Source organism: Leuresthes tenuis, unplaced genomic scaffold (genome assembly GCF_036924035.1).
Source record: "Leuresthes tenuis unplaced genomic scaffold, fLeuTen1.0.hap1 SCAF_12, whole genome shotgun sequence".
NCBI lineage: Eukaryota > Metazoa > Chordata > Actinopteri > Atheriniformes > Atherinopsidae > Leuresthes > Leuresthes tenuis.
In genome coordinates, this window is record NW_027325366.1 from 21827827 (window position 1) to 21854542 (window position 26716).

The window sequence follows — 26716 nt, forward strand, 5'->3', positions numbered from 1 at the left end:
CATGTTTATTCATCCAAAATAGTCTCTCATAAGATGACAGACATCTCTACCTGATGAATGCTCTCACTGCATCGCCTTAGAATAATGGCACTTGTGTGTATTTCTTTAATCCTTTCATGTCCTGCGCCATCATTTTTCAGGGATGATACTCTATCTCATCAAAAAACTTGTGTTAGTAAACCTACTTATACCATCTCTGTTGCTCAGTTTAGGTATGTAATGCAAGAATGTCCCTGTTGGGCAGCAAATGTTGCAAACTTGCTAGCAGCTTCAGCTGATGGCTTACATGTTATTGTTTACTGTAGTAAATGAGCTGCAGAAATGACTGTGGGAGGGAAAGAGAATTGGCAGGTTTGAACCAGTCGTTGACAAAAAGGGAATTAGTCGGACTATTTTAAGAATGCCACGAGCAAAAGTTTGTTATTTCTGATTGTGCTTAGCTTCACACTGCCAGACAGATATGCAAATGCGCATTAGTTTGGCACCTCTCTGTAAATAAATATTGGGTAGAAAATGGTTATAAAATTACATTTCTTCTTTCATAAATTGTCTTAACAAAACTGGTCATGTAAAAAGGACTAACGGCACCACATTTCCCATGAGAATGTACCTGAATTATGGTCGGCCTTTAAAAGACAAAGGAAACAATGAAATTCAGCATTTTATTGCCTTTAATTCTGCAATATAGAAAGTGAACCAGCCTGACAGCATGACATAATCAGAAATGTTCTTGTACAATACAAGGTTTAATGTCAAATCTAAAAAATACAATTCTTCATTGCAAAATATTTGTTGTTCAAAATAGGATACAAATGTCTAAAACAAACATGTTCATTACCAAATTCACGTGTTTATATTATTTACTTTCAATATAATAAATAAAAAGATTCCAAGATGATTGTAGTAGTCTGCACACCAGGTGCTAAGAAAAGGCAAATGGAAAAATGTAATGTTGAAAGATAATCCTGACAAAACAATACAAAAGTAGAGTCAACAGACTGAGACAGTTTTATTGAACCAGCACAGATAACTAAAAAATGGGGAGACTTTAATAAACTAATTAATTTCAGAATGACAACAAATCGCATTTAAAATACAGGTACGAATTATATCTAATATCATGCATGGATGCTTTATTTTGGAGTGGTCGAGATTAATGGAACTTGTAAAGTTTGAACATTCAGCTGAGTTAAAGGTAAATGACCCGATGATTCGACTGAAAAAGTAGATTAAATCCATTAGTGAATTTCACCAGCAGTTTCTTTGCTATTTTATCCCATATCACAAATTTGTCATGAAGTTGTTTCCAGTCGTGATGGGTTAAACCAACAGCTCACTTGCTTAAAACAGGTTTACAAGAAAAATGCTAAAAGTTACATCAGCATGACTGCGCATCATCAGGAAAAACAAACTTGACGATAAACTGCAGTGAATGGAAAATTACACATTGGATAAGCCCATCAGTCCAGGCACACTTCTTCAGGTCTGTAAACACTTTCTACACTTTCACATCTACCTTCCTTGCACTTTCTTTCACAACTTGCTTTCCCGAACCATTTACAAGTATATACACAGTTTCTCTTCATACTCTTACTTGTCGCGTTTCCCTTGTAAATCACTTAAGTACATGACCTTCAACCAAACACTTCCTTAATTGTACCAACAGAACCGTTCTTTTCTCAAGCCTTTTTCCATTCAGCCTTTTGTGCTTTGTCTTTGAATGTATTTGACTAAACTCACTGTACATGGGAGATTTTATTTCAAAGGACACTTCTGGGAACAGTCTTTCTGTGTTGGTGTATGGGAGATGTAGGAGAGTTATCCAGAGGAGGCCACTGCGGTTTAGTTAGCTGAATATCTTCCTCTATTTGAAAGACTTTCTTTGGGGGATTGACCTCTGGGGGCCAAACTACAGATATTTTGTTGCAGTGTTGTTTACTTTGATCAAATGTTTTTGTCATTTCTTGTTCACCTCTGTGGGTTTTGTCTACTGAACTTATGCTGCTCATGGAATATCTCCATTCAAGTTTGTCATCTGAGGGGATAGGTCCATCATTTCCAGTGGGAGGTTTCTGCCCAAGTCCATCATTGTAGTTCCCTTTGGACTTGAGGAGTTGTTTATAATGGTGTAGGCAGTAAAAATGTCCATGGAGAGAGACATAATTTCCCAAGCTACAAAAAGAAAATAATGAAATAAAATGAATGAATGCCACCTTAATTTATTTCTGCTGTGCTCACAGCAGAAACCGAATTCATCAAATCATTTTGGATTAATTTTGCTGTTCTGGGATGAACTCACACGAAAAAACAAGTACCAACATATAAATCACACAACATAAAATATAAGATATCATATAAACAGAGAAAAAAATGAATGAATGAATGTCACATTTACCTTAATTTATTTCTGCAGTGCTCACAGCGGAAACAGGATTTATGGTACTTTTTTTTGTCCACTATCAGAGCATCCATCGGATAAGCTCTCCTCCGACATATCGTGCAGAGCTCTGACTTCGGGACTCGAACCTGTTTGTGAGACATATAATGAAAATCAGTGTTGTTTTTTTTGAGTGAGCTAAGTTCACTATGGCTCATGCACAGCTCATTTCTACGCATGCATAGTACTCATCAGGTAGAAACTTGCATTGCGTAGTGACATACAAGTACATCAGTGACTGACTTCAAGGTGGCTTTACACACTTGTTTTTTGTAATCTATTGTCTGACCTATGCAGAATTACCTGCTAGAAAACTGTTAATTAGCAATGCCATGGCACGCTAGCTTGCAACATTCATCCTCTCTGTTAGAATGATCATATCCAGTCAAGCCAGTTTGAAACAATACTTTCGTAATTCCAGAAAACCCCTTCCTCCATTGTCCATGCCATTAATCTGTTTCATGCCATGCACTTTTTACCCGATGAAACGATCTTCATGTGATGTGACACGGCTTGTGATGTTGTCTCCTCACAAACAGTGTAGCCAAGATTTTTGAAAACCGCCTCACTCTCCGTCCATGTTTTATGGAAATTCTTCAGCAACTTGTCTGTAGCATCTTCATCATACGTTTCTGTTCGCCTTGCAGCTTTCCTTTTTACTGCATCAGCATAGGAAAAAGGAGTTGGCTGGGTTGACACACTCTCAGAGTGCTCAGTGACGGAAGTCACCATTCCAGTGACCTTGTTACCAAATTCATCGACATCTGAGAAATGTTCTGTGATTGATTTGGTTTCAGAGAAGCCTGATGGTTGTGCTGGAACAGTATCTGCTTTGTTTTTCTGTGGAGGGAGGGGGGTACTCTGCCTCGAGCCTCCCTTTGCATCTTGGGGCCTTTCTCGCTTTGACGTGTCTGTTGTTGTTTCACTCCGGCTTGACACAAGCTCCTCCCAATTCTTTTTTCCCTGCTCTTTGAAGGAAGAAACTTCTTCCTCATCCACTTTCTCATCCAGTTCAAAAACATTTTTAATAGTCTGGATGTCAAAAGTTGGCATTTCCTGTTTGAGGATGTCTGCTGTCTCTTTGTCACAATCTGTGCTTTCAGAGTCATTGCGAATGCGGTCTAAAAGTGGGATCAGCTCTTTATTGCTACATAGTTTCTCTTCTGGAGATTCGAATGTGTGTGCAAGATTAGACAAGTCTGCCCTGAGAAGCTCTTCACTTTCTTTGTTCTTGTTTTCTGCCTCATACTCCTCCATCTCTGGGCCCAGTCGTTCGGGGATACTGATGGGCTCCTTGCGCACATAGATCTTATTTGTTTCAGCTTTTTGGGCCTCTTCAAAAAACTCTCTCTTTTCTTTGACAGAAGTAAAAGATGGTTCTGAATCATCTAAAGCTTCCACAAGATCCTGGTCATTTTGGCCTTGTTGCTCATCGGTCTCAGACCTACTTTGTATATTGTTTTCGCTCAATCCACGAGTCTCATCTCCTACTTTTACATCAGCCTGGTGGCTCTCCTTAGAAAAACTCTCTTTGGGTGTTTCTGTTCCAGTCAGTGCCCCTGAAGCCTCCACAACCTGGGAATCAATTTTGATTTGTCGATGGAATGATGCAGGCGATTCCACAATCTCTGATTTCTTCTCTGGGATTTGATTGGTGAGGAGTGGGGGTGGGGTGACGCCACGTGAGAGCTTCGCTGTGGCGTCTTTCAGTCGAGCTAGATTTTCTGCTCTGTCAAAAGTCGGTGAAGGTGTGATTCTAGTGAGGCGTGACGTCGGAGTGTCACACCTTCGTGGTGGCGGTGTTGGAGGTGTGGGTGGCCTGTGTAGCAGGGTAGGGGACGGAGTAACTCTCTGGGGCGAGTCAGTTCTTCGTGTGGACTCGATGGTGATAAATGTTGGTGAGGGTGAACGCATCCTGAGGGAAGGTGAGGGAGCTCGAAGGTCACCAGATTTCAAGAGACTGACTTCTTCTTTCCTGCTTTCATGTGAAGTACTTTTCTGGGTTTGGTTCTCAATCTTGGCAGAACCGATACTGATCTTGGATATCCTTGGTGCCGGGCCAGAAACTGCTTTCTCTGAGACTGGCTCAGATTCCTGCTTCTCCATAGTCTCGTCTGCTAGATGTATCATTTTAGACTCTGCAACTTTTCTTACATTATAAAGAATTTCTTCATTTTTTTGAGCATCACTTTCTGTTGTAGATTCTTTCAGCTCATGTTTCTTTTCCGGAGGCATGAGCATATCTGGCACTGTATTTAGCAGGCTCTTCACAGCCTTAGAATCTGTTTTATCTGAAATGCCTTGTATCTCAGTGATGTGGGAGATTACTACTTGGACCTCTTCCCTCTGAGAATCCTCTATCCTCCCTGTTGTGGATTTTACAAGTTCACTTTGTTCTGATTTGCTTGTCACAGTAATTGGAACTACTCTACTCTCTTTTGGTGGTTCATCTGCGCTCTGCTGAATAACCGTCACTTCTTCCTTCTGATTGTCTGTGGTGATAAATTCCCTCTTGACTTTAACATGCTCTTTTACACTTTTGTGACTTTGGGTGAATGTGGTTGTTTCCAGAGCTTGGTGAGTTTTCTTGGTGTTTGTTGTTTCTGTCTTTGATTCTGAGAGAGTCTCTTTTCCTTGGCCTGACTGTATACCCCCTTTCGCCTTTTTGGATTTCTTTTTCTTTTTTGAAGGAGCTGGAGTTTCTGGTTGGTTCTCAGTCTTGCTTGCAGGTACAGCCATCGTAGCAGCAGGAGCAGGAGGAGGAGACAGAATGACTTTCTTTATCCCCTGCTTCAACTCGACTCCTTCCTTCACCTCCTTTTTCAAAGCTTGTGAAACACTCGGCTTATCACTCTCACTGGACACTTTTACCTCTGCTTGCTTTTCTTGTTTGTTGGTTTTTTTCACCTTTTGGTTTTGTTTGCCTGTTTTTCCATTCACATTGGCTGCTGCTTTCTCTGCTTGCTTTGGCTGATTAGAAACATTTTCTTCGCTTTTGGTAATAGAATCATCAGTTTTCTTCTTGTTATCATAATGTGGTGATTTGGACTCCTCGTTTTTGCCTGAGGTGACATTCTCTGTTCCAGAAAGGTTGTAGGATAATTGAATTATCTCTGATTCTGGTTTTGCCATTTGCGGAGGAGTTGTGTTTTCTTTCGTGTCTTCAGATTTGTTGGAGTTCTTTGTTTTGTGACTTTTGGAGTCTTTCTTTGCTGATGCAGTCATGTTTTCTGTTTTTGTAACATCAGTGACCAAGGTCTGGACTTTGTCAGACATAACGGATTGAGCAGACTGTTCGGAAGAAACGGAAACTGCTTTCTGCGTAGTGGTATGTGTGTTTTGTCTTACAGCTGACATAGATGAGGTCTTTTGAATTGAGACGACCGTAGAAGTCTCACTGGATACAATATGTTGTTTGGCAGAAGATTTAATTGTAGAATCTGAAATTGTTTTCTCACGTTGAGTGCTGGCTTTGCTCTGTGTTGTATTTGAGGGCACAACCTGCTTGGATACATCAGATGATTCATCTCTCTCTGACGTGATTCCTGAGCTGCTGTAATTTGACTGCTCTTTAGTGGAAAGCATTTCAAGAGCAGCGCTAACTGAGTCATGTATGAAAGTGGGAGGTGGAGTGGTTGGAGGTGTGCTTTCCTCTCTCATCTTGCGGTACTTTACTTCTGCTTTTATTAAGGGTGTATGAAATTTACTCAGTTTCTCTTTCATGAAGGGAGGAGGAGAGGGTGGAGGAGTGAATTTCACTGGAGCGATGTAAACTTTCTTTAATGGTTGTGGTGACTCTGGCTGTGGAGGAATTTCACATGAAACCGTTTTTGATACAAGTGCAGTTGTTTTTAATTGTTCTTGACTTATTTCTACACTTTTCTCAGATGTTGCCTTCACCTCTCGTGTTTTACTGAATTCCACTTTAGGCTCCAGCTTTGGAACTGGGTATAAAGCAGGAGCTTTCACTTTTTTGACCGTCATCCTCTTTGCTTTTGTTGGTGAAGGATGAATTACCTGTGCTGGCATATTATCCAGCTCTTGTTGAGATGGAGGAGGTGGGAGGAAGTCCTGCTCAGCGGTGAGTGGGGGGGGTGGAGGAGGAAGCTGATCAATATCAATATCAGCTGAAGGAGGAAGAGGGCTAGGAGGAGGAGGAGGAAGGAGGTCATTGTCTGTCAGGGGTGGAGGTGGGGGTGGGAGGGGTAGATCAGGCTCTGGTGTTTCTGGCTTTAACGTGTAAACATCAGTTTTTACTTTGGTCTTACCCAGTTTTATCATCCCCTTTGGGTTTGATTTAAGATTACGAAATTCTGTTTTGACGGTTTTGACGCCGTGGTTTTGGGTAATAGTGTTGTGCTCCACCACAGTTGATTTCTGGGCAGACTTCTCCACAGTACATGTCTTTATTGTAACAGTATGAGCTTCATTATGCCTCTTCTCATTTGATATCTCAACTTGTTTTGCTGTTTTGATCTTTTGTATGTTCCTATGTGTATCAGTGTTCAGGTTTTTCACAGGAGGGCTCTGCTTGACTTTAACTCTTCTGTATGCTCCATGCCTGACTTTGGGAGTTTCCCGCTGTGCTGTTTCCAGCAGCGATTTAATAGTGCCTTTAACATCACCCTTTATCACTTCTTCTTTGTCCAGCTGGGTCTGCTCCTGTGACTCGTATAAAGACTTAATTGACATTTTGATGTCACCCTTCATATCACCCTCAAAGCTCGAGCTCCTTTGGATCCTTGGTGAAGGGGGAGCTTCCATAAAAAGTTGAATTGCCCCTCTGACGTCTCCCTGAACATCAATTTCTTGTTGACACTTCCTCTTGTCATTTGAGGCATCTTGGAGACTTTGCTTTGCTGTTTGAATATCACCCCTGACAATTTCTTCTTTTTCAACTTCCCTCATTGTTTGCTTTGCCAATTCCAAAGACTTCAGTGTGGCCTTAACATCTCCAGAAACTAAATCCTCAACAACAGCTTCAGCTCTGGATGTTGCTGATTTCTCAAGAGATCTTAAAGCCCCTTTGATATTTCCTGGTACAATATCTGGTTTCTCCATCTCCTTTTGCCTTTTTTGCGCCTTCTCTAAACACCGCAGTGCTTTGGGGATGTTGCCTTTCACCACTTCCTCTTTCTCCACAATGACTGTCTGATTTACTGATTCTGACAATGAGTTCAAAGCGGCCCTTAAATCCCCCTTAACTATCTCCTCCTTTTGGATCCTTTCCAGTGAAACCGTTGGCTCTGACATGAAAACTTTCACAGTGCTGTGAACATCTCCTGGTATGACATCCTCTACTGTACGCTCAATTTGCATTTGATTATGGCCAAGGATGAGTTTGGTGCCCTTAATGTCACCCCCAATAACCTCCTCTTTCTCTGCTGGGTCAGGTGGAATTTCATCGGGTCCTACATGGAGCTGTTTAAGATAATCAAGAGCCCCAGTTTCAATGCATGTAGAGTAAAAGTTGACATTTCCTTTTTCGGTTTCATCTATCTTTATCTTCACTGCCTGATCCAGATTGTCTGGGCTGGACAGCCTTTGTAGAGCACTCTTTATGTCTCCTTTTACAATGTCCTCTTTTTCAACATTAGCATTCTCATGTTTATGAAGAAGGGAATATAATGTCATCTGTACATCTCCTTTTTCATCCTCCTGGATGAGTATTCCATGTTTTCCTGATCCACTCTCATTGAAGAGGTTGTTTATAGCTTCTTGGATGTCACCACGCAGTATTTCCTCCTTTTCAATATTGCTGGCTGTCTCTTGGCTAAATAGTTGTTGCACTGTTGAACTGATATTACCCTTCTCCTCTGAATCTATGACTATCTGCTGCTCCTTTTTTTCCTGTCTATTCAGTAGGTTCATCATGATAGTTTGCAAATCTCCCCTGATGACGTCCTCTCGTTGAATCTCTGGAGCCTGTTTATTCATTAGCTGGTATTTTGCCATTCTTACATCACCAATTTCATCAGTTTCAATGAGTATACCCTTCGACTTTACCATTTGCTGACTGTAAAGTTCCTCAAGTGTTCCCTTGACACTTTTGCCCAATATTTCAGTCTTTTCCATTTTTGCTTCATTAAAGTCGTCAAATGAGGTTGTTTCGAAGAGCCACGTTTTTGTCTTTACATCTGCTTTGGGTATCTCCTCCGGAGTTATAGTTGTGTCTCCTTCTTCATCTGTTTCTTTAATGTGGTCAAGAGGATTTTTCTCAAAAAGCCAGACTGAATGTTTAACATCTCCCTGCGCAACCTCCTCCTTTTTAACAGTTTCTATAAGATTTTCAGAGCTCATGCTTCTTATTTTGTCAATGGATTGTGTTTCAAATCTCCATTTTGCAGTCCTGACGTCACCCTTTTGTATTTCACTTACATTCACGGTCCTCACAGAGTCCTGTGACAAGCTGTCGGTCTCAAAACGATGTTTATTCATTCTAACATTGCCCCCTTGAATGTCATCCACAGTTTTCATTAAAGCCTTCTTTTCTTCAGCAATCCTATCAAGAGGTTGAGTCTCGAATTTCCACTTGGCAGACATGACGTCTCCTTTCTGCAAATCCTGTTGTGTGACTGACTTGATGATATAAACCTCATCTGTGTCCTTAATAGCATCAAGGGGCTTGGTTTCAAACAACCACCGGGTTCCAACGACATTTCCCTGTTTTATCTCCTCACTGGTGACAGTGGTGACCTCATGGTAATGGCCCTCTTTGTCCTGAATGGCATAAAGTGGCTGAGTTTCAAACATCATGGTGTAATTTCTTACATCACCCTTCTCATCTTCATCGCAGACAATTTTTTGTGATTTCATCAGCTCTGAAGAGACCTCCTGGATTTTATCTAAGGAGCAGGTCTCAAAAATGAAACGCCCCTTGTTTACATCACCTCCTTGTACATCGCTCACTGTGCGGCTGTTCATATATTCCTCTTGGCTGTCGTGTATGGTATCTATGGATTGGTTTTCAAACAGCCATTTGCAGTTCACAACATTTCCTCCTTGTATGTCCTCAGTCTGAACTCTCTTGAGCTTTTGCATCACTTCATCAGATGTAGATGTCATAATATCAGATGTTTGGTTTTCAAAAATATACTTCATCCTTGGCACATCTCCAGATGCAATGTCTATCTCTGTGACACGTTTGTATGAGCCGGTCTCCTCGCCAGTGAGATTATCCAGTTTTTCTGTCTCAAAGAGAAAACAAGCCGTTCTCACATCTTTCCCTCTAATGTCATCTTGCTGTACCGTGCTCGTTTTCAGAATGGTTTCTGTCTCATCGCGGATAGTATCAAGTGCTTGTGTCTCAAAGAGCCATGTACAGGTTTTGACATCTCCCTTTTGCATTTCCTCAGATTCATTTTCACCTTTCACCTCCACTCTTTCATACAAGATATCCATTGGTTTTGTTTCAAATAGCCACTTGCAGGTTTTCACGTCCCCCTTCACCACATCAAGATTTGTACTTGTTTCTACAGTTTCTTCATCCTCGATATTGCTGAAGTACTTGATAGCATCAAGAGGCTGTGTTTCAAACAACCACTTTGCAGTTTTAACATCGCCAGACTCAATTTCTTGTTTGGATATGCCCTTTATAATTTGGTATTTTTCAATGCTTTCATCAAACTGATCAATTGGCCGTGTTTCAAACATCCATTTGCAGGTGGTTACGTCACCTTTCACAACCTCCTCACGGCGGACTGTTTTTACCTCATGGAAGTGCCCTGAGCTGTCTTGCATGGCATACAACGCAGAGGACTCAAACAGGTTCTTATTTGATATCACAGAGCCGGATGTTACGCCCTCTATGTGAATCTTTTGAGATTCATCTATCCTGTTTAAATGTGTGCTCTCAAAGATCTGTTTGTAGTTCGACACATCCACTTTATCAATTTCCTCCAGGTCAATTGTTCGTATAACTTCTTTCTTTTCCTCTCTGATTTGCTCCAGAGGTTGGCTTTCAAATCGCCATTTCTGATGTCTCACATCACCCATCTCATCATTAAGTGCTATTGTTTTTTTCAGTTTGCCCACCTCTGCCAACTCCTTCAGCTCATCACTTGGATTCATTTCAAAATAATGCTTGGCTGATCTCACATTACCTGCGATAATTTCCTCTTTTGTCAAGGGCCGGGCATTTGAATCATCTTTTAAAGTTTCCATTGGCTGCGTTTCAAACACCCAGCAGTTCCTGCGAACGTCTGCCCTGCAGCTTGTGCCATCCTCTTGTGTGAGGTCCTCCTCAACATTCACGGTACGAGTAACTTCTTTCTTGTCCTCTCTTATGTGCTCCAGAGGTTGACTCTCAAAGCGCCATTTCTGGTGTCTCACATCACCTTTTATTTCTTCACTGACTGTTGGTATTTTAAGTTTTCCAACCTCAGGGCCATTCTTCCTGGCTGTTTGAGGGCTGCTTTCAAAAAAGTTTCTTGCAGATCTAACATTGCCCCCAATAATGTCTTCAATAGACTGAGGTTTGGCATTGGACTCATCCTTTAGCGAATCCATTGGCTGTGTTTCAAAGACTAAGCAGTGTTTGCGCACATCAGCACCGATTATGTCGCTTTTTTCCATTTGTGAACTTTCCCACTCATTGAGAGAATCCAATGTCTTTATCTCAAACAACCACCTGCCCCAGTTTCCTTTACTGCTATCCTCCATGGACAGGCTACACACAAGATTCAAAGGAGCAGGTTCTCTGTTTGTCATATCCAGAGGTTGGGTATCAAAAAGCCACCTTGAAGCAATAGAGTTCTCCAATTCAGTTTCAATTTTGCGAACAGACGTGATCTCCAGCATCTGGCTTGATTGGCCCATGATGATGCATTTGAACTGAGTGTCAAAAGTACTTGTTACAGTTTTCACTTCTCCATTAATTTCCTCCAACACTGACCGTAGGCTCAGCAGATGGCTCTCGTCAATAGTCTCAGTGTGGCCGAGGCTTTCCATGAACTTATTGTCAATCATGTAAATGGTAGCATTTCCATCCTCTTCAGTAAACATAATCTCTTTTGTTAAATCCTCCTCCTTATGCATTTTGTTTAGAGAGTCCATAGTTTGGGTTTCAAATAACCATGCTGCAGCACGAACATCACCCTTGTCGAATTTATTGAATTTGTTTTTATATTCTGTTGAATTGGTGCTTAGTGAGCCCACCTCATCTATCGGCTTTGTCTCAAACATCCACGCTGTACGTCTTACATCTTTTCCCATTATGATTTCCTGTTGACTTATTTTCTTGTTGTCTTCATCTTCATCAGGAGTTTCATCTTTAATGGTGTCCAATGGTTTGTTTTCAAACATCCAGCGCATTGCTTGCACCTCCCCGGGAAGAATCTCCTCCCATTCCCCATATTCCTCTTCATTGATATCATCGGGACTCCCGCTATCCTCCTCATACGTGTACGCTTGGCTCTCAATCTGGTTGTTCTCACTTTCATTGCATTCAGTGTAGAACTCTTTCTCAATATTCTTACGAACTTCAGGATGAATGTGCTTGTAAAGACGTTTGAGCTCAGACATACCCCTTTGCTTGAAAAAAGCCTCTCTGTTGGGTGGGTGTTTGGACAGGTTTACTGGCTCTTGAGGCTCATGTGAGTAATGATCCTCTTGAATATTTTCACTGTCTGATGGCATTTGTAGTAAGTCTGGTGGAGGGGGTGGAAGATAGTCAGAATCATCAATTGGTGGGGGTGGAAACTCCTCATCATCCATCACTGTGGCGATTGTGCCTTGTGTTGCTTCAATAGCGGATGCTTCATACATCTCACTAGTCACTGTGTTGTTTTGAGTCACATTTGAGGACCACTTAGATCGATTGATGTCACGTCCAATCTTTGTAAGGAACAAAAATGATATTTGTGGGTAAATAAATCTACTTCTAAGTAGGCTATTTATACAATTCCAAGTATAAATCCATTATTTTAAACATTGAGTAATGTGCAAGCCACATTAGACTCTGTTGTAACACCTTCTGACAAAGTGTAAAAATTTAATGATTTAACATGAACAATCATAGCAGTCCACCCGAGAGTAAAACGGGGAAAGAAAAAGGGAAAAATGATCCTACGCAGAACTTGAACCTCAGGCTCCCTGGTGAAAGTCCTGTGTTTTCACATTCCATTTTGCCTCAATTTAAAGACTTCTTTGTCTATTTCTGAAAATGTTCATACAGTTATCTCTAGAAATATTTCAACACAGAATCCTTATGGAAATGTCTCATGGAAATAAAAAGGGCAACAGCGATCATTAGTTACAGGTGACAGGTTATACACCTCACAGGGTAACTGATGTTTTTGTCCATGCATGCAAAACCTACTTGTGCAGTTTACTTTTCTTGTTTGTTGCAGAAGACTATTGAACCAAATACACAACACTCAGCTGAATCGAACGAGTAATTATTACCTTAATGGGCTTGTGTGAAGCAGCCTCCTCTATTGTTTTTTCAAAGCGATCCCTTAACTCTTTTGTAGTATACCTGGGAAACTCTTCCTCTAAAAGTCAGTACAGCCAAAACAACAAAAATGGGGTTTAAATCATAACTGCAGTGACAGTTCAAAGTAATGGCATACAATAAGAATACTTCTTAAAAATATCTCACCTGTTTCATTTTGATGGTTTTCATAGCTGGAATCAAAATTGCTGTCACTGCACGACACCTGAGTGAATTTCAAATGGAAAATGGTACAATGAAATTGGTGCACAGAGACACACAGAACTGTAACAAGTCAGCAATGTCCCTGAAGTGCAACACAATTTTTTTCAAAGTCTTGGATATTTCAAACTCAACTCGAACAACCAAAGAGTACTAAACAATCACTAATTTTAATAATCTAAATGATTGGAACCATAGTTTTAACCCAGCATGTTTATCTGACTAGCAAGCACATTGCAAGAAGACAGTCATTATGAAAATGTTATGCGTACCATAGTTTCTTGGAAATTTAGCTGCTGACTGCCTGGGATGACCTGCCTGCTGGTGCTTGACACTGTCACTTCTGAGTTTGACATTTCCTGTGAGGGCGAAGGAGTCGGTTGTCAAACATGGTAAAAATGTACTGTACATCCAACACATGCACACATATACGCAAAAGTGTCAGTTCACTACATTATCTCCACTCCTCGTCAGTGGCACACAAATTATTTCACTTCAGTTTCCTCTGGCTGCCAGTGCTCAACAGTACACAATTGAAAACCATGCAGGGGAGATGCAGGACCAGACTGCTGACTGCATTTTGAAATGAATAATCACAGATCGAGGCCACAAGACAGATAATGTGTCAAGCTGTTTACTCATACTGTGCCTTTGCAAAATAACAATTGAGAAAATCCTTTCTATCACTTTGTTAAGCTTCCATCTACCAAAAGGAATATCAGTCTAAGTAAAAATGCACTTGATGTTTTTATGGAAGCTGTTAGAAATGTCAAGCACTGCTATCAACTTAAATACACACTCTAGCGCAGGTGCAACAAGAGGTACAAAGATCCTCACTGTCGACATTCAGCCTAAATTATGTAGTACTATTTTCAAAGGTCCGCATGCATATGCTTACTGAAAGCTAAATGTTAGGGTGCAACAGAAACAAGCACAGGCATGACAAATGTTACAATGATTTGAACCCTTCTATCCCTTGAGAACACTTTGTATCAACCTAATGAAGCTGAAAGCTGTGACCGGTGTACCTGCACAGAGCTGTGATGAAAATGAAACTGGGCAACATTGTGGGATGTTGCAGTTTGCTGGGATTCAAATTGTTTCCTCACACTTGCAAGTCCCCCAGGCAGGGAACACACCTCTGACTCCTCCATAACCTAACGAAGCAGGAAACATCATTAGCTGCCTCCACTTCTGTGTGACCTGGAATCACATGGTTGCTTAATAGGGCTATTCTGTCTGGCATTGGTGCAGCGCAGGCTGCAGTAAAGAGAGCTGCAGCTCATGCAGTTTGTTTCTTATGTTTAAAGCTCCACACAATTGTGTTTGCATAATGGTTTCAGTATTACAAAACTATTGTTGAAAACTTTTCCTAAGTAAAACAAGCAGTATTTTCAATTTAGTCAGCTTTTTTAGACAATACTCATATATTCCCTTTATTCATACTGTCAGGAACTCCTGGCCCCTTGTCATAGATGCAATACTGTCAGCACGTCTGCTAGTGCATAACAACACCAGCAATAATGGTGACAATGCCTCTATTGACAATGCTTCTATTGCACTTTTATAAACTCCTGTACAACAGGAAAGCAAACTGATCAATGCAATAATGAATAGAAAGTTTATTTTCTAATATAGGCAGCTCTTCATGTTCTATACTGTGGCTACTTGCTGTATTTGAGACTACAATGCACACATCCATGCACAAGCTAAAGTACCCCGCTGGAGATGGTGTTGTCTGCTTGCTTGGAGACAGCTGCCTGGTACATGGCCTCACAGTTAGCCAGTGGGATGACCTCTGAGTCTGCAGAGTGAATCCTGATTCCTCTGGTTTAAATATTTCAGGATGTCCGGCCCTGGTTAAACCTGCACTGCCAGCAGCTAAGGCACAAAAAGCCAACTGTTTGAGAAATGCTCATTACGTGTTTTATTTGGTGTCATTCAATACCTAAGAACTCACACACAGTACATATTGCTTTAAATATATTCAAGGGTCTCAGAGCTTTATAGTGGATTTTGAATACAAATTTATAAGTATAAGACTGGTTTAACTATTGTGGCAAATCTAATATAAGGATTATTATCCAAATGCGTCACAAAAAGCACAGAACAGCAACAGTCTTCAGCTTGTGATTCGAGGAGACAGCAAAATATGAGTACAGTACTGCTTACAAAGTGCAGCTGCAGTGCAGGTGGTGCTGATCTAATGAGTCCCCTCTGGGACATGAAATCAATTATACACCTGTGTCATGGCATTCAGTTACTCAAAGAATGTGCACAATCTATTAAAAAGCTGGTAAACAATCATCCAATGTCAAAGTCATTATCATGATATGAGGTGATTTCAGATACATCACTCCTTTGTAGAAACATTTAGGACCAGTCTAAAGTGAAGTGAATGTATCACCTTTTATATTCCCTCCTTTTTCCAGTTATCCTCTTAGGTAACCTCGGGAGCTTGGTTACCCTGTGAAACTATAACCTACACTTTTTAAGAGGTTCTCGATTTACATAAACTGTTTTGCCATCACTCATTACAATCCTTGCTTCCAAATCATACTTCCAAAACAGGAGCGTATCACACGGTTTATGTAATCGCCCGAAAAGTTGTATAATCTTTTATCTAGTAAGTAGTATTGAAATGTGCTGATAAAAATACTACTTATTTCAAACCACCAACACCCACAGATTCTGCCAGCTGCTCACACATTTTTCTACGTCTATAAATTGAAGGTATTTACACCTCAGAACGTGTTAATATAAAATGTACTGATGTATATGCATTCAGACTGTTGTTATGTCTGAAAAATGTCCACACGTTTCTTGGAACCAACAACATAAAGAAAATGATTAGCTTCACTCTGATTTAGAGCCCATGGATACTACTTAAAGCTAACTCATTGAGAGGACAGTAAGATCAAAACACAACAATTTTCTAACAAAAAGAAGGCTTTGAGATTGATAAACTGACTGGTGGGTTCATGGCACTCCTGATACTCATTAGGGCTGCCTTCTAAATAATATGACAAAATGGCATTTCATAATACTGTAACTGTGGTTTGGTTATCTGTTTCTCTACTGCATTTTCTTTTATTTTTCACACTGGCTCATTTTGATTTGGAGAGCACCAGTTTCAACTTGGAGGAAAGACACAGGGACAAGCATTACACATTAATCTTTTTCAGTTATCTCACATCTCCACTTTAGAAGAGACTTGCACTGCAGCTTTTTTCAGTTGAGGTATCAAAGGCAAAAGCTTATTAGACTTTAAAGACTGTGGTAGGAACTAAGAATTTCTGTCAAATCTGTCAACAGGCTCAGGCTATCATATGACATTTTAAGTTAGGGCAGGAGCTCAGATAACAAGAAAGTGAAGTAATCTTGGCGCCATGTACATACAAAAATAAATCATGCCTATTTTAAACTTAACCATGATGGGTCGTGTTTCTCTGTGAAATATGGAGGAAAGCTGTGAGGTCAAGGTTTTCCTTTCCAAAAGCATGTAGAAAACTTGCACTGATGACATTGGACTTGAGGCTGTATTTCCAAATGCTCTTCAGAATTCTTTATCTCATGACCTGTTGCCAAGGAGATAGAGTCGTCTTGACAGCAAGAGGAACCAACCTTCATACAAACAACTCGATACTGCATCTCTTTGGAATTAGTTAACATAATAAATGTTATCTCTTCTTGAACTAAAATTTCAAGGACAGCATTTTAGTCACAAGTTGATTTATATTTTTCATCCCATGTCCTTTATTTTCAGTCAAAGTTTGCTCAGCACAAGGACAATATAATTGATTATAATCAATAATTCATTAGTTTTTCATGCTCCTCTCTTTTCTTTGCATCCATGATTATTATCATAAAAATATCATTTAAAAGCCAATATCATTCACTTATTTTACAATTTTTTTTAATCTTACAGACAAAGCACCTAGTTGAGAACACTCATTACCTACCAGGGAAAGATGATGTTGAATTATAAAAATAAGAGCTCAGCAAGTAGAATCCCACAAGAAGGCCACTGCACCCCCGACCTGCAGGGTCTTTCCAAGCCAAAAGCAAATCCCAGTCAGTGATGGAGACCAGCTCCAGTACTATGTGTTCAACTCTGTCCAACAAGCACACAGTGACAGCTGATTTTATTTTAGTCCCTCCGCCCCCTTGCAAAAGATGGTCCTGGGGTGTTTTTTTTTTTTTTTAGAGTGAGGCCTCCAATGTCAAGTCCCCAGAAAATCTATACAGAAATACTTGCTGTGACTCCTCTTTAGACACTTGTATACGAATAAATCAGGTCACACTGGTTTCATCATCACACCTTCCATCAGGGTGCACTGCATACTCCAACAGCTGCTACCGCCTGTCATGTTACACCAAACTATGCACATACAAATCCACAACAAATACTCTGAGAATCTCTCATTATTCACTGCTCCTGGTCATCTCAAATCAAAGCAGTGTAAACTGGAAGTCAAGTAGGTGCAAATTCAAGAGACAGTAAATGCTGGTGAAATGTGTTGCTCTGTGCTTTGCGGCTGGTCTGAATTGGGGTATGTGATGTAATGCTATGTGATGAGGAGATCAGGGTTAAGGGGGCTGTAAATACAAGAGACACCTCTAAGTGTGGAAGAGCTAGCCATCTCGTCTTGTTTAGACAAGCCGCAGATGGTGGCGCCAGCCTGACTCTGGTATCTCATGGAAGGTGGGCCAGTGTTTGGAGACCAGACATATATGCCAGGCATCGACACATCCCTGCTCCTCCTTGGCATTAGTAACTCATATCTGCATTTTTAAAAACACCACCTGTTTGAGGAAACCTTTGAGACTTGATTTTCTTATGTTCTGCTTTTTTCTTCCTGTTTTAACTTAATACAAGCTTTAACTTAATTTTCTCTTACTGTTAATGTTTTGACTGTTTGGCCTATGTTGTCTGGTTTTGAAAGTGTAATATAAATAAAGATATTATTATTTCTCCATAGGCTCCAGCCCCCCTGCGACCTGACTGGCGGATTAAGCGGGTATAGAAAATGGATGGATGGGTGGATTATTTCTCCATAAATGTTTTTCTATTTATTTTTTTTTTAAGCAAGGCAATGTTAAACATTTCTGACGAACCTAAAATGATCCCAAAGTGTTTGCATAGGTTGTAATTCATTGTAGGTTGAATGTATTATACTTCCAAAACATTTTCCTGCCAAATCCTGGAGAGAGGAAAGAAGGACTGTTTCAGTAAGGAGTGTTTCAATTTCTCATGTTTGTTTCATGAAAAATTGAGTCAGTTTGAAGCCTGTCCTCGGTGATCCAAAGAAAAATCATGCAGTGAGGGTTAAAGGAGTAAAAAAATATTAAGCTCCCATTTATACATAAATACACAAAAGAACAGCTTCCCAGCACTGGCAGTAGGAGAATCTCAAATGTTTCCTGCTTGATTGCAAACAGATTGTTATTACAGTATGTGGACACTAATTTATAATCCTGCAGCCAAAAGTGAGGCTTGCCTTTTGGCTAAACACGATGTATAGGTGTACAGACAGCTCTCTCTAGAGTCAGCTCTCATTTCTTTATAGTTTTCTCTCAAGGAATGAGACTTTCTTGTAATCTTTTAAAATGGCCCCAAGTAATGTTTTCCAGACTTTCTGGTCTTTTAAGGTCTTTTAAAGTTTTTCTTTGAAAATTGGCTGATTTTTACTCTTTTTCAATCCAGTTCTCGCACCTGACTGTTTCAGGGGAATGTGTTTTAGTTTGGCAAGCCATTCCACACGAACCTCTGAATTCTTCAAGCATAAAAAGGCACCTAATTCAAGGTTCAACCAGTGTTGTGTCCACACTCAACATAAAAACTAAGCAAAGAACCCGTTTTAATTAGTATCTTTAGGCACTTTGTTACTAGCAGCCTGTCTGAAAGACACATTATTTGTTGTCATTCTTTTAGTTGCATTTACAAAAAGAAGTGGCAGGCTTGATAAAATATCTAAAGCAGAGTAACAATATTTAAAGGTGATGTTCTTTGAAAACAAGAAAAAATCCAACATATGACACAGGACCTGAGAGATACATCCAGACTTTCAGGTGATCCATCTGCTGTGCACTGAAGCCTCATCAGAAATGGTCACCACGGAAGAGTGGCTGTCAGGAAGCCATTCTTAAAGAAGAGAAATAGGGACAAAAGGCTGAGGTATGCCAGATGACAAAAGAACTGTACTGAAAATCAGGGGCAACAGGTCTTATGTAGTGATGAATCCTCCCCGGAGCCTTGACTTCAGTAATATTAAAGCAGTGCGGGATCATCTTAGCAGAGAACGGAACAAAAGGCAGCCAACATCCAAAGATTGAGAATGTCCTTGAAGAAGCTTGAAGAACTACTTCTGAAGACTACTTAAAGAAATGACAAGAAAGCTCGTCTAAGAGGGTTCAGGTTGTCTTGAGGAATAAAGGTTGTCACCAAGTATTGATATTCAAGCTATTCAAATTATTTGCTTTTGCCTTATATACTATTTTCCTTTTTAGGTTTCAATAAATCACTGCACCCATGTCCCTGTTCCTAACAATCCATATAAAATCTGTATAAAATTGTTTAGTAGTTTGTATCAGTTAGACGAAATTCTATACTGATAATCTTTTGACACATCTTGTAATTATGATAGCCACCGGTATTTGCTAGCTTTTCATAGAGTTGACTTTAGTTGTTTATTCTCTTCATCAATAGTAAGGATAGGCATATGTGTATCTCACACACATTACTATGGGAAATCAATAAATGACTAATCTTGCTCCTCTGTTTTGTACAGCTGAGGTATCAGCAGAACTTGTTGATTGCTTGTTAGTTGCTCTGATGTACCTTTCCAGAGCCTCAAAAATACACTAATGTCATACATTTGCACAAACATGGAAAAGCAGACTTCACTGGCTCATAATGTGAGCAAGCTGGAATCCTTCAAGAGCAGAACAAATTACTTTGGGGGGTGGGGGGTCATTTTTAATCAAATAGTAAATTATTTTAGCATCAATGCTTGACTTATAATGAACACTCTTCCAGCACTGTGAGAGCATAGGTGCTTAATCAGTGGGGTAAAACAAATCCCCATTATTCAGTTTGTTGATGCAGTTTTGCTTCACCGCTTTTTATATCTCTAAAAATTAAAAGTCCCTGCAGTCAGATTATTGTATTTAAAACATTTGTTTATTCATTAATCTATTTCTTTATACATTTTCTATTAATTTAGTGACGAACAAAAATAAATTAAACGGATAAATAAATAATTGCATATATTTGGACTACTCATTGGGGTCCTGAGTCCAACTTCTGGCAGTATGTTTTAGCTGTGATTCACTTTTGTCTACACAGAATATTGATATAGCCCTTAGATATTGAAATTATTTGTTAACTTCTGCTCACTTTGTCAACTGAATCAAATTGACCACAAGATACCCATAAAGGCCCCTTTTCACAGACTGTCCCATCCCATTGAAATTTTTCTCAAGCTGCTTTAAAAACAAATGCCTAACTGATAATGTTGCCGTGTGAGTAGTGGAGACTGACAGCACACAGACAGCCAGAGCAGGCAGTGGTTACAGACTACAGACTCTGAGTCTGTCACTCTGAAACTTTACCTTTAGACTTGTTCATAAAAATAGTACTTCATGTAAGATAATGTAGCCAGAAATAATCTGTATTTAGATTACGATTCCTCAATGCAGTCTAATTTTACAGCCCCACCAGATAGTGGTGCTATCCGGCTGCCACCAGAACCTGCATTAAACAGGTGGAATTGTTATTAGATAATAGTGGTAAGACCATTTCATTCATTAAAACTTTTAGTAATTTGTTGTGACAGTGAGACTTTGGAAATTGAGTTGGGATAATAGCAGCCCACAGAAAACCAAAATGATATTGTGATGTGCTCTAAGGTTATTTCATTTATACAAATCTGTTATCCTAGTTTGATGCCAGAAATTGTTGCACAGCCTATAACCTGCAATCATTTTAGGCTACATTATATTTTCAGAAATACAATTTCCATACAGACAGCTGTTCATCTAATAGAATTTCCTATCATGTCCTGATTCATTCTTTTCTTGATGCAGTCTTGGTCGTCATTGCACACTCAGTCTAACCAATTTGGATGGTTTAGGGAAGTTTATTTCATTAAAAACAATTAAACACATCCTCAGATGTACAACAATACATGAAATATTACACCATGCCATCAAAGTGAAAACTTTCCAGACATTTAAAAAGTGGATGCCCCAGCTAGTTCACAACAAACTCAGTCTGTACAATGCTGAGATAAATTGCAAGAAATATAAAGATCTACATCTGAGATTCAACAGGCCTCAGTTAATGTTAAACATTAAAGCTGTTGACAGTACAATTAGAAAAAGACTAAACAAGTATAACTTGTTTAGAAGGGTTGTTAGTAAGTATGTTGTGGCAGCGCAACATACTGTAGATTTGCAAAGTTTCATCTTAACAAACCCCATGACTTTTGGAAAAATGTCCAGATGAAAACAAAAGTTCAGATGTTTGGTCATAGCGCAAATCACCAAATAATGGAAAAACCAAACATAGCATATCAGGAACAACATCTCATACTAACCGCAAAGCAGGACAGGGCAGGAATGATGATTTGGCTTTGTTTTGCAGCCACGGGACCTGGGCACCTTGTTGTTATTCTTCTACTTTTTGGCTTATTATTTGTTAGATATATATTGATACAATGTAATATGTCACGTGTTGTTGTTTATCTTAAGTAGTTGTTATCTAATTATAAGACTTGGTATAGATCAGATGATAATTCTAATTATACATAGAACCTCAAAACTGAAAGAGGGTGTACTTTCTTCTCACGACTGTAAATATCTTTGGAAACTGCAGAAATCAGGAATAAAATATCATTTAAATCCGAATCATTTATCCAATATAGACCTATTAAATTAAATCTTATGCAGTCTAATCTGAAGTGCAGAAACAAAACTGGAAATGCACCACAGTGTCCAAGTACTAGACACTGCATTGACATCTCTGACCATTACAATATTGGTTCATGTTACCTGTATCTAGATATGTAAAAGAGGGGATTGACATGACATTTTGTTATATCAGTAAGACTTTTTAGGATGTTGCACAGAAGTTGTTTAAGGAAAGCAGATTAAATAATGACAGAAAGCAGTGAGTAAATGCTATTTCCTGTCTGAATTACTTCCATCAACATGCCCCCAAGCAAAGCACCAAACCCCTGGCTGCTTCCTTCCAATGAATGGCTCCCTGCCAGCTAACACAAGCTTGTGGTGAGTCTTAAAGAGGGAATTTCTAAACGTCTCTGTTCCTGCTTCTTCGCACCTTGTAGGTTGTTGCTGCAAATATGTTTGAGCTCTTTGTCTCAGTGCCTGATTAAAAGAGAATCTCAGGACAGAAGACTGTACTGTTTACAATTCAACAATTAATTAGTTTTTCTTTTTGAAGAAAGAAAGCATCAGGGTTCATTGTGTGTTTTTCATCATGACCGCGGGGAGGAGGTAGCAAATGACTTTTAAACCTACAACAGGGAGCACGGAGTATGGCTAACTTCTCTGTGAACTTCAGTACTCTGGCAGAAGAGTCCAGATGGAATTATGCAGCAGTACAGGGCGTATTTGTGAATGCTCTATCTGATTCATTTAAGGATGAACTAGCTTTAAGCAACACTCCTCCTAACTTTAACTCTTTAGTACCACTTATTATCAGGTTAGACAACCGCATTAGAGTACAGAGTACAGGAGAGATCTTCAAGTCAGCCTCGATCAACACTTGCCTGTAGTATGTTTGTCACCACCTTTCAAAACGACACCTGAACATTTTCCTCATCCTGTGGAAGAGGTGTCCATGCTGATTGGGCACACCTGTTACACAGCAGTTTGGTTATCATCCCTGAATCTTCCTCTTCGCACTGAGTCTAAGAAACTCTCTTCTCGCTTCAAAGACCCTTTTGTGATTGAAAGACTCATTAATTCCACTGCTGTCCGTCTTAAGATACCTTGTACTATGAGGCTACACACCACTTTTCATGTGTCCGATATGGGTCCCATATCAAACCTGTTGTTACCTCTCCTCTGAAACCTCCATCCAGACCCCCCCACAAGCCAGGCGGCTTGTGGATTACAGACAAAGGCTGGTGGTACTTTATCACTCCTTGTCCGCATTTGTGGCTGATCCTGCGTCTACTGCTTAAAAGCTCCAGTCTTCTCTCCTAACATTGCCAGTTCATTTGTTCTTCTAAGTGGCCAACACTGGCCAAGTTTTCACGTGTCTCAAGTTTATGTCAAGTTTTGTGGACCTTGTCACGACATATTTTTACTTATCTTTCAGGGAGACTGCAACTGGATTACCCAGTGCAATTTACAGAAGGAAAGCCACTCTGCACTGCTACTGCTAATGCCAATAAAAGTCTTCTTTCACCACAGGGAAGTTATTCCAAGTCTCAAACCAGCAACTTACAGGTCAGTACAAACTTTTTAGAACTCATATTCTCTATGGAAAACACTGAATTCTTTATTAACCGACATCTCCTCCCCTGAAGACCCAAGCCATTTTCCCAGAGGAATAACCTGTCAGCCTCTTCTTGTTCTTGCTACCTGTTTATGAATTACAGAATTCCATATTAAGTTAATCACTTACCATTTTACTTAACAGTCTCTATCAGTATTTGTTGCATCCTGCCTGTAAACAAAACCTTAACACAAAAATGCTGACATGCCATGTTTGCCTAATGTTTTATGTGAATATAATGATGAAAATAAAAACATGGGTGTAATGTCAGAGGTATTATAAAGTTGATAATTAAATCATTTCATAGCCAAATTACCCTAAATAATCCATTTAAACAAATGTATCAAGTTCTATTTGCTTTTCAAATTAAGTGTGACTTAATTCATATAGTTGGGAAATGTTTTACCCTTTTCGTAAATTCAGAAGGAATATTGCAAGCAGTTTTCATTTTGATCCTCTCCCCAGCAGAGCCTTTGGTGTAGCTCACATCAGTGAGCACTGCATGTGGACCACAGGCAGAGTCATGGGGTGCATGTCAATGAGACACAAGTCTATAAGATGCCATTGGAAGTGAGGCTGTGAATCTCTGGAATTCACACACAAAGAAAAGCTTTTTATTTGGGTGGGTGACTATTTCCTTTCGTTGGATTCATATTTGGTCAGATGACCACATTGTCAGGGATTAACAACTGTAGCCGTCTCAATCAAAGAACACCAGCTATACCCCACTTTTCTTGAGATTCCTTACAACCAAAGCATTTTCTTTTGCTTATTTCGAGTGGAAGACCTTAGTTAAAGCCCAACAATCCTGACAGATGACGTCAAATATGAGAGTCCAGTGATATACTAAATTTAATGGTTGGCATGTGCCCCAAAGAGCGTACACACTGCGGTGTCGTGCAGAGAAGCAGCAGCAGCTTCGTTAAGCTCCTTGGAGTCACGGCTCTGTGTGTGCTTGTCTGTGCGACACACAGGATTTACAGTGTATCTGACCACAGGCCACCTTGTGCAGATGGCTGTCACACACTTACCCTGCCAATCAGAAATGTAGTTAAAAATGAAGAGATTGGTTTTCTTCAGCGAGAGGAACGAAGAGGGGAAATCTTCAAATCAACAAATTGAACAAAGAGAGTGAAACAGGGTAACAATGTGTGAAACACTTTGTTGATTGGTACAATTACAGTGGACAGACGCAGCCAAAAATGGAAGGAAGCTGTTTGCTCATTATCATTACCTTTAACAAGCTTTGCTGTGGTACACGCAAAACATTACAAGACTTAATTTATAGAAAGAAATTTATACACTACCCAGCCTGGTCTATAGGAGTGATTCTGTTTCTCCTTAAAGACACAATAAGGAAAATGTAAGAACAACAAACAAAATTTTAGGCTATTTAAAGAACAGTTATATTTCCTTCCTTTTCAAAAAATATCTGTCCGATTGAGAATACAGAAATTCTGACAAATGCTGATATAATCATGTCGGACCACAATTTGGCAATAACACCTACACTTCAGCATACAACAAAAAAAACATTCTGAGTATGGCAAGTGAGCAAATTCTCCTTTGGCAAAAAGTCCAGACCTAAAATAGTAGTTTGTGCAGCTGTGAAATGGAAAGACCAATGTGGGTAGTGTGTGTGGACAGTTGATAAATTAGATTTGTTACTCAATGTGATGTTTCACATTAACAATACGCCATTGTAATGATCTCTCGTGGATGGCCAATGCACAAAGCAAAAATAAGACACGTGTAAAATTTTTGCATGCCAACGTTCTACAGCTGAAATTCTGGAGGAAAGAGTTGTTTAATGACAGTAAAGGATGATGACAATAATTATTCTATAGAAATATTGCCATTTCATGTAATTTATTGGTAGGTGTCATTGTATACTTAAAAAAGAAGACATGGTAGGGATTTGCCATCCCATCGCACTAGCTTTGTTCTTTGTAAAACAATGCAAAACATAAAGGTCTGGCATCTCACAATTTTATAGCTTTTATTGTGAGATAAGTACGTTTTTGTGCTATGGATAAATGTAGCTTGTGTCTGGAGTGAGACTGAATGGCCAGAATTAAAAAACATACAGTCAACTATGACAGGTAAGTAATCTATTTAGAACTTTAACTACCAACAATTTTCATTATCCATAAATCTGCTGATAATTTTCCTAACTCGTTTGTAAATACATTAAAAGCTGTCAACAAATCTTTCATATGAAACAATACAAACCTTAATGCTGTCACACATTTAAAGAAAACAGAAAACAAAACCATTTCTGGCCACAATTCATTGTTTGAAAAAATATGTTTGTTATCATCAAAAGAACTGCCAGTTGTTTTCTAAAATAGTTAACCTCTTAATGATCAATGTGCAGTTCTACATCAGTGTACTTTGGTTGCTATAGAAGCCTTGAAAAAGCTACAAATGTTACAAGAGCAACATTACCTGAAAACATTGGGATAATACATTTACAACTAGGACATTTATCATCATCAAGAAATCATTTTTCATCCTGGATTTAAGAGCCTTTAGCTACACAACCAGTGATATCAATTATGTTTGCACAGATTTTGTGATGGCGGTAGAGCGTGCTTTGCATCATGGGTCCATTTGTTTCCTCAATGGACCCGTGATGGTCTCTCATATGCAGGGAGAGAACTTGTTACCACAAAAGGTTTTTAACAAAGATCCTAAAATGTTGTTGTTCAGAGACGAACAGGTAAGAGTGCTTCTTCCAACAGTTATAGAAGCCACAAAAATATGTTCAAAAGAACCAAGTGTGCAGGCTTACTAAGCAATAAAATAAATTCAAATGGCCAAGTGAAATTCATTAACTTAAGCGAGCAGTTCGTGGGTGGGAACCACCACCATGCTGTTAGTACAATTCAGGACATCAATCATTAAGAGTTTCTCGAAACATATAGTTTAAATTATTGCTGCACAAATGAGTCACAACAAGACTGCTGGGATAGGCTCCAGCTACACCCGCTACCCGACCGACGGATTGACGGTATAGAAAATGGATGGATGGATGAGTCACAACAAACTCTGAGCATAGTTTGCTATATATTTGCCCCTTATAGACACAGCATAT

General features: G+C 39.5%; 1 protein-coding gene across 1 annotated transcript; it reads right to left on the minus strand.

Annotated features, from left to right (window-relative positions):
- Positions 1-648: 648 nt before the first annotated feature.
- Positions 649-17194, minus strand: xirp2b (xin actin binding repeat containing 2b). Its single transcript, XM_072397091.1, has 9 exons — positions 17054-17194; positions 14810-14972; positions 14120-14248; positions 13364-13450; positions 13038-13095; positions 12842-12930; positions 2917-12271; positions 2396-2526; positions 649-2172 (listed from the first exon to the last, which is right to left on the minus strand). Exons 2-8 carry the CDS (start codon positions 14858-14860, stop codon positions 2435-2437), a joined length of 9861 nt encoding a protein of 3286 aa, XP_072253192.1. The 5' UTR covers positions 14861-14972; positions 17054-17194; the 3' UTR covers positions 649-2172; positions 2396-2434.
- Between the last annotated feature and the right edge of the window lie 9522 nt (positions 17195-26716).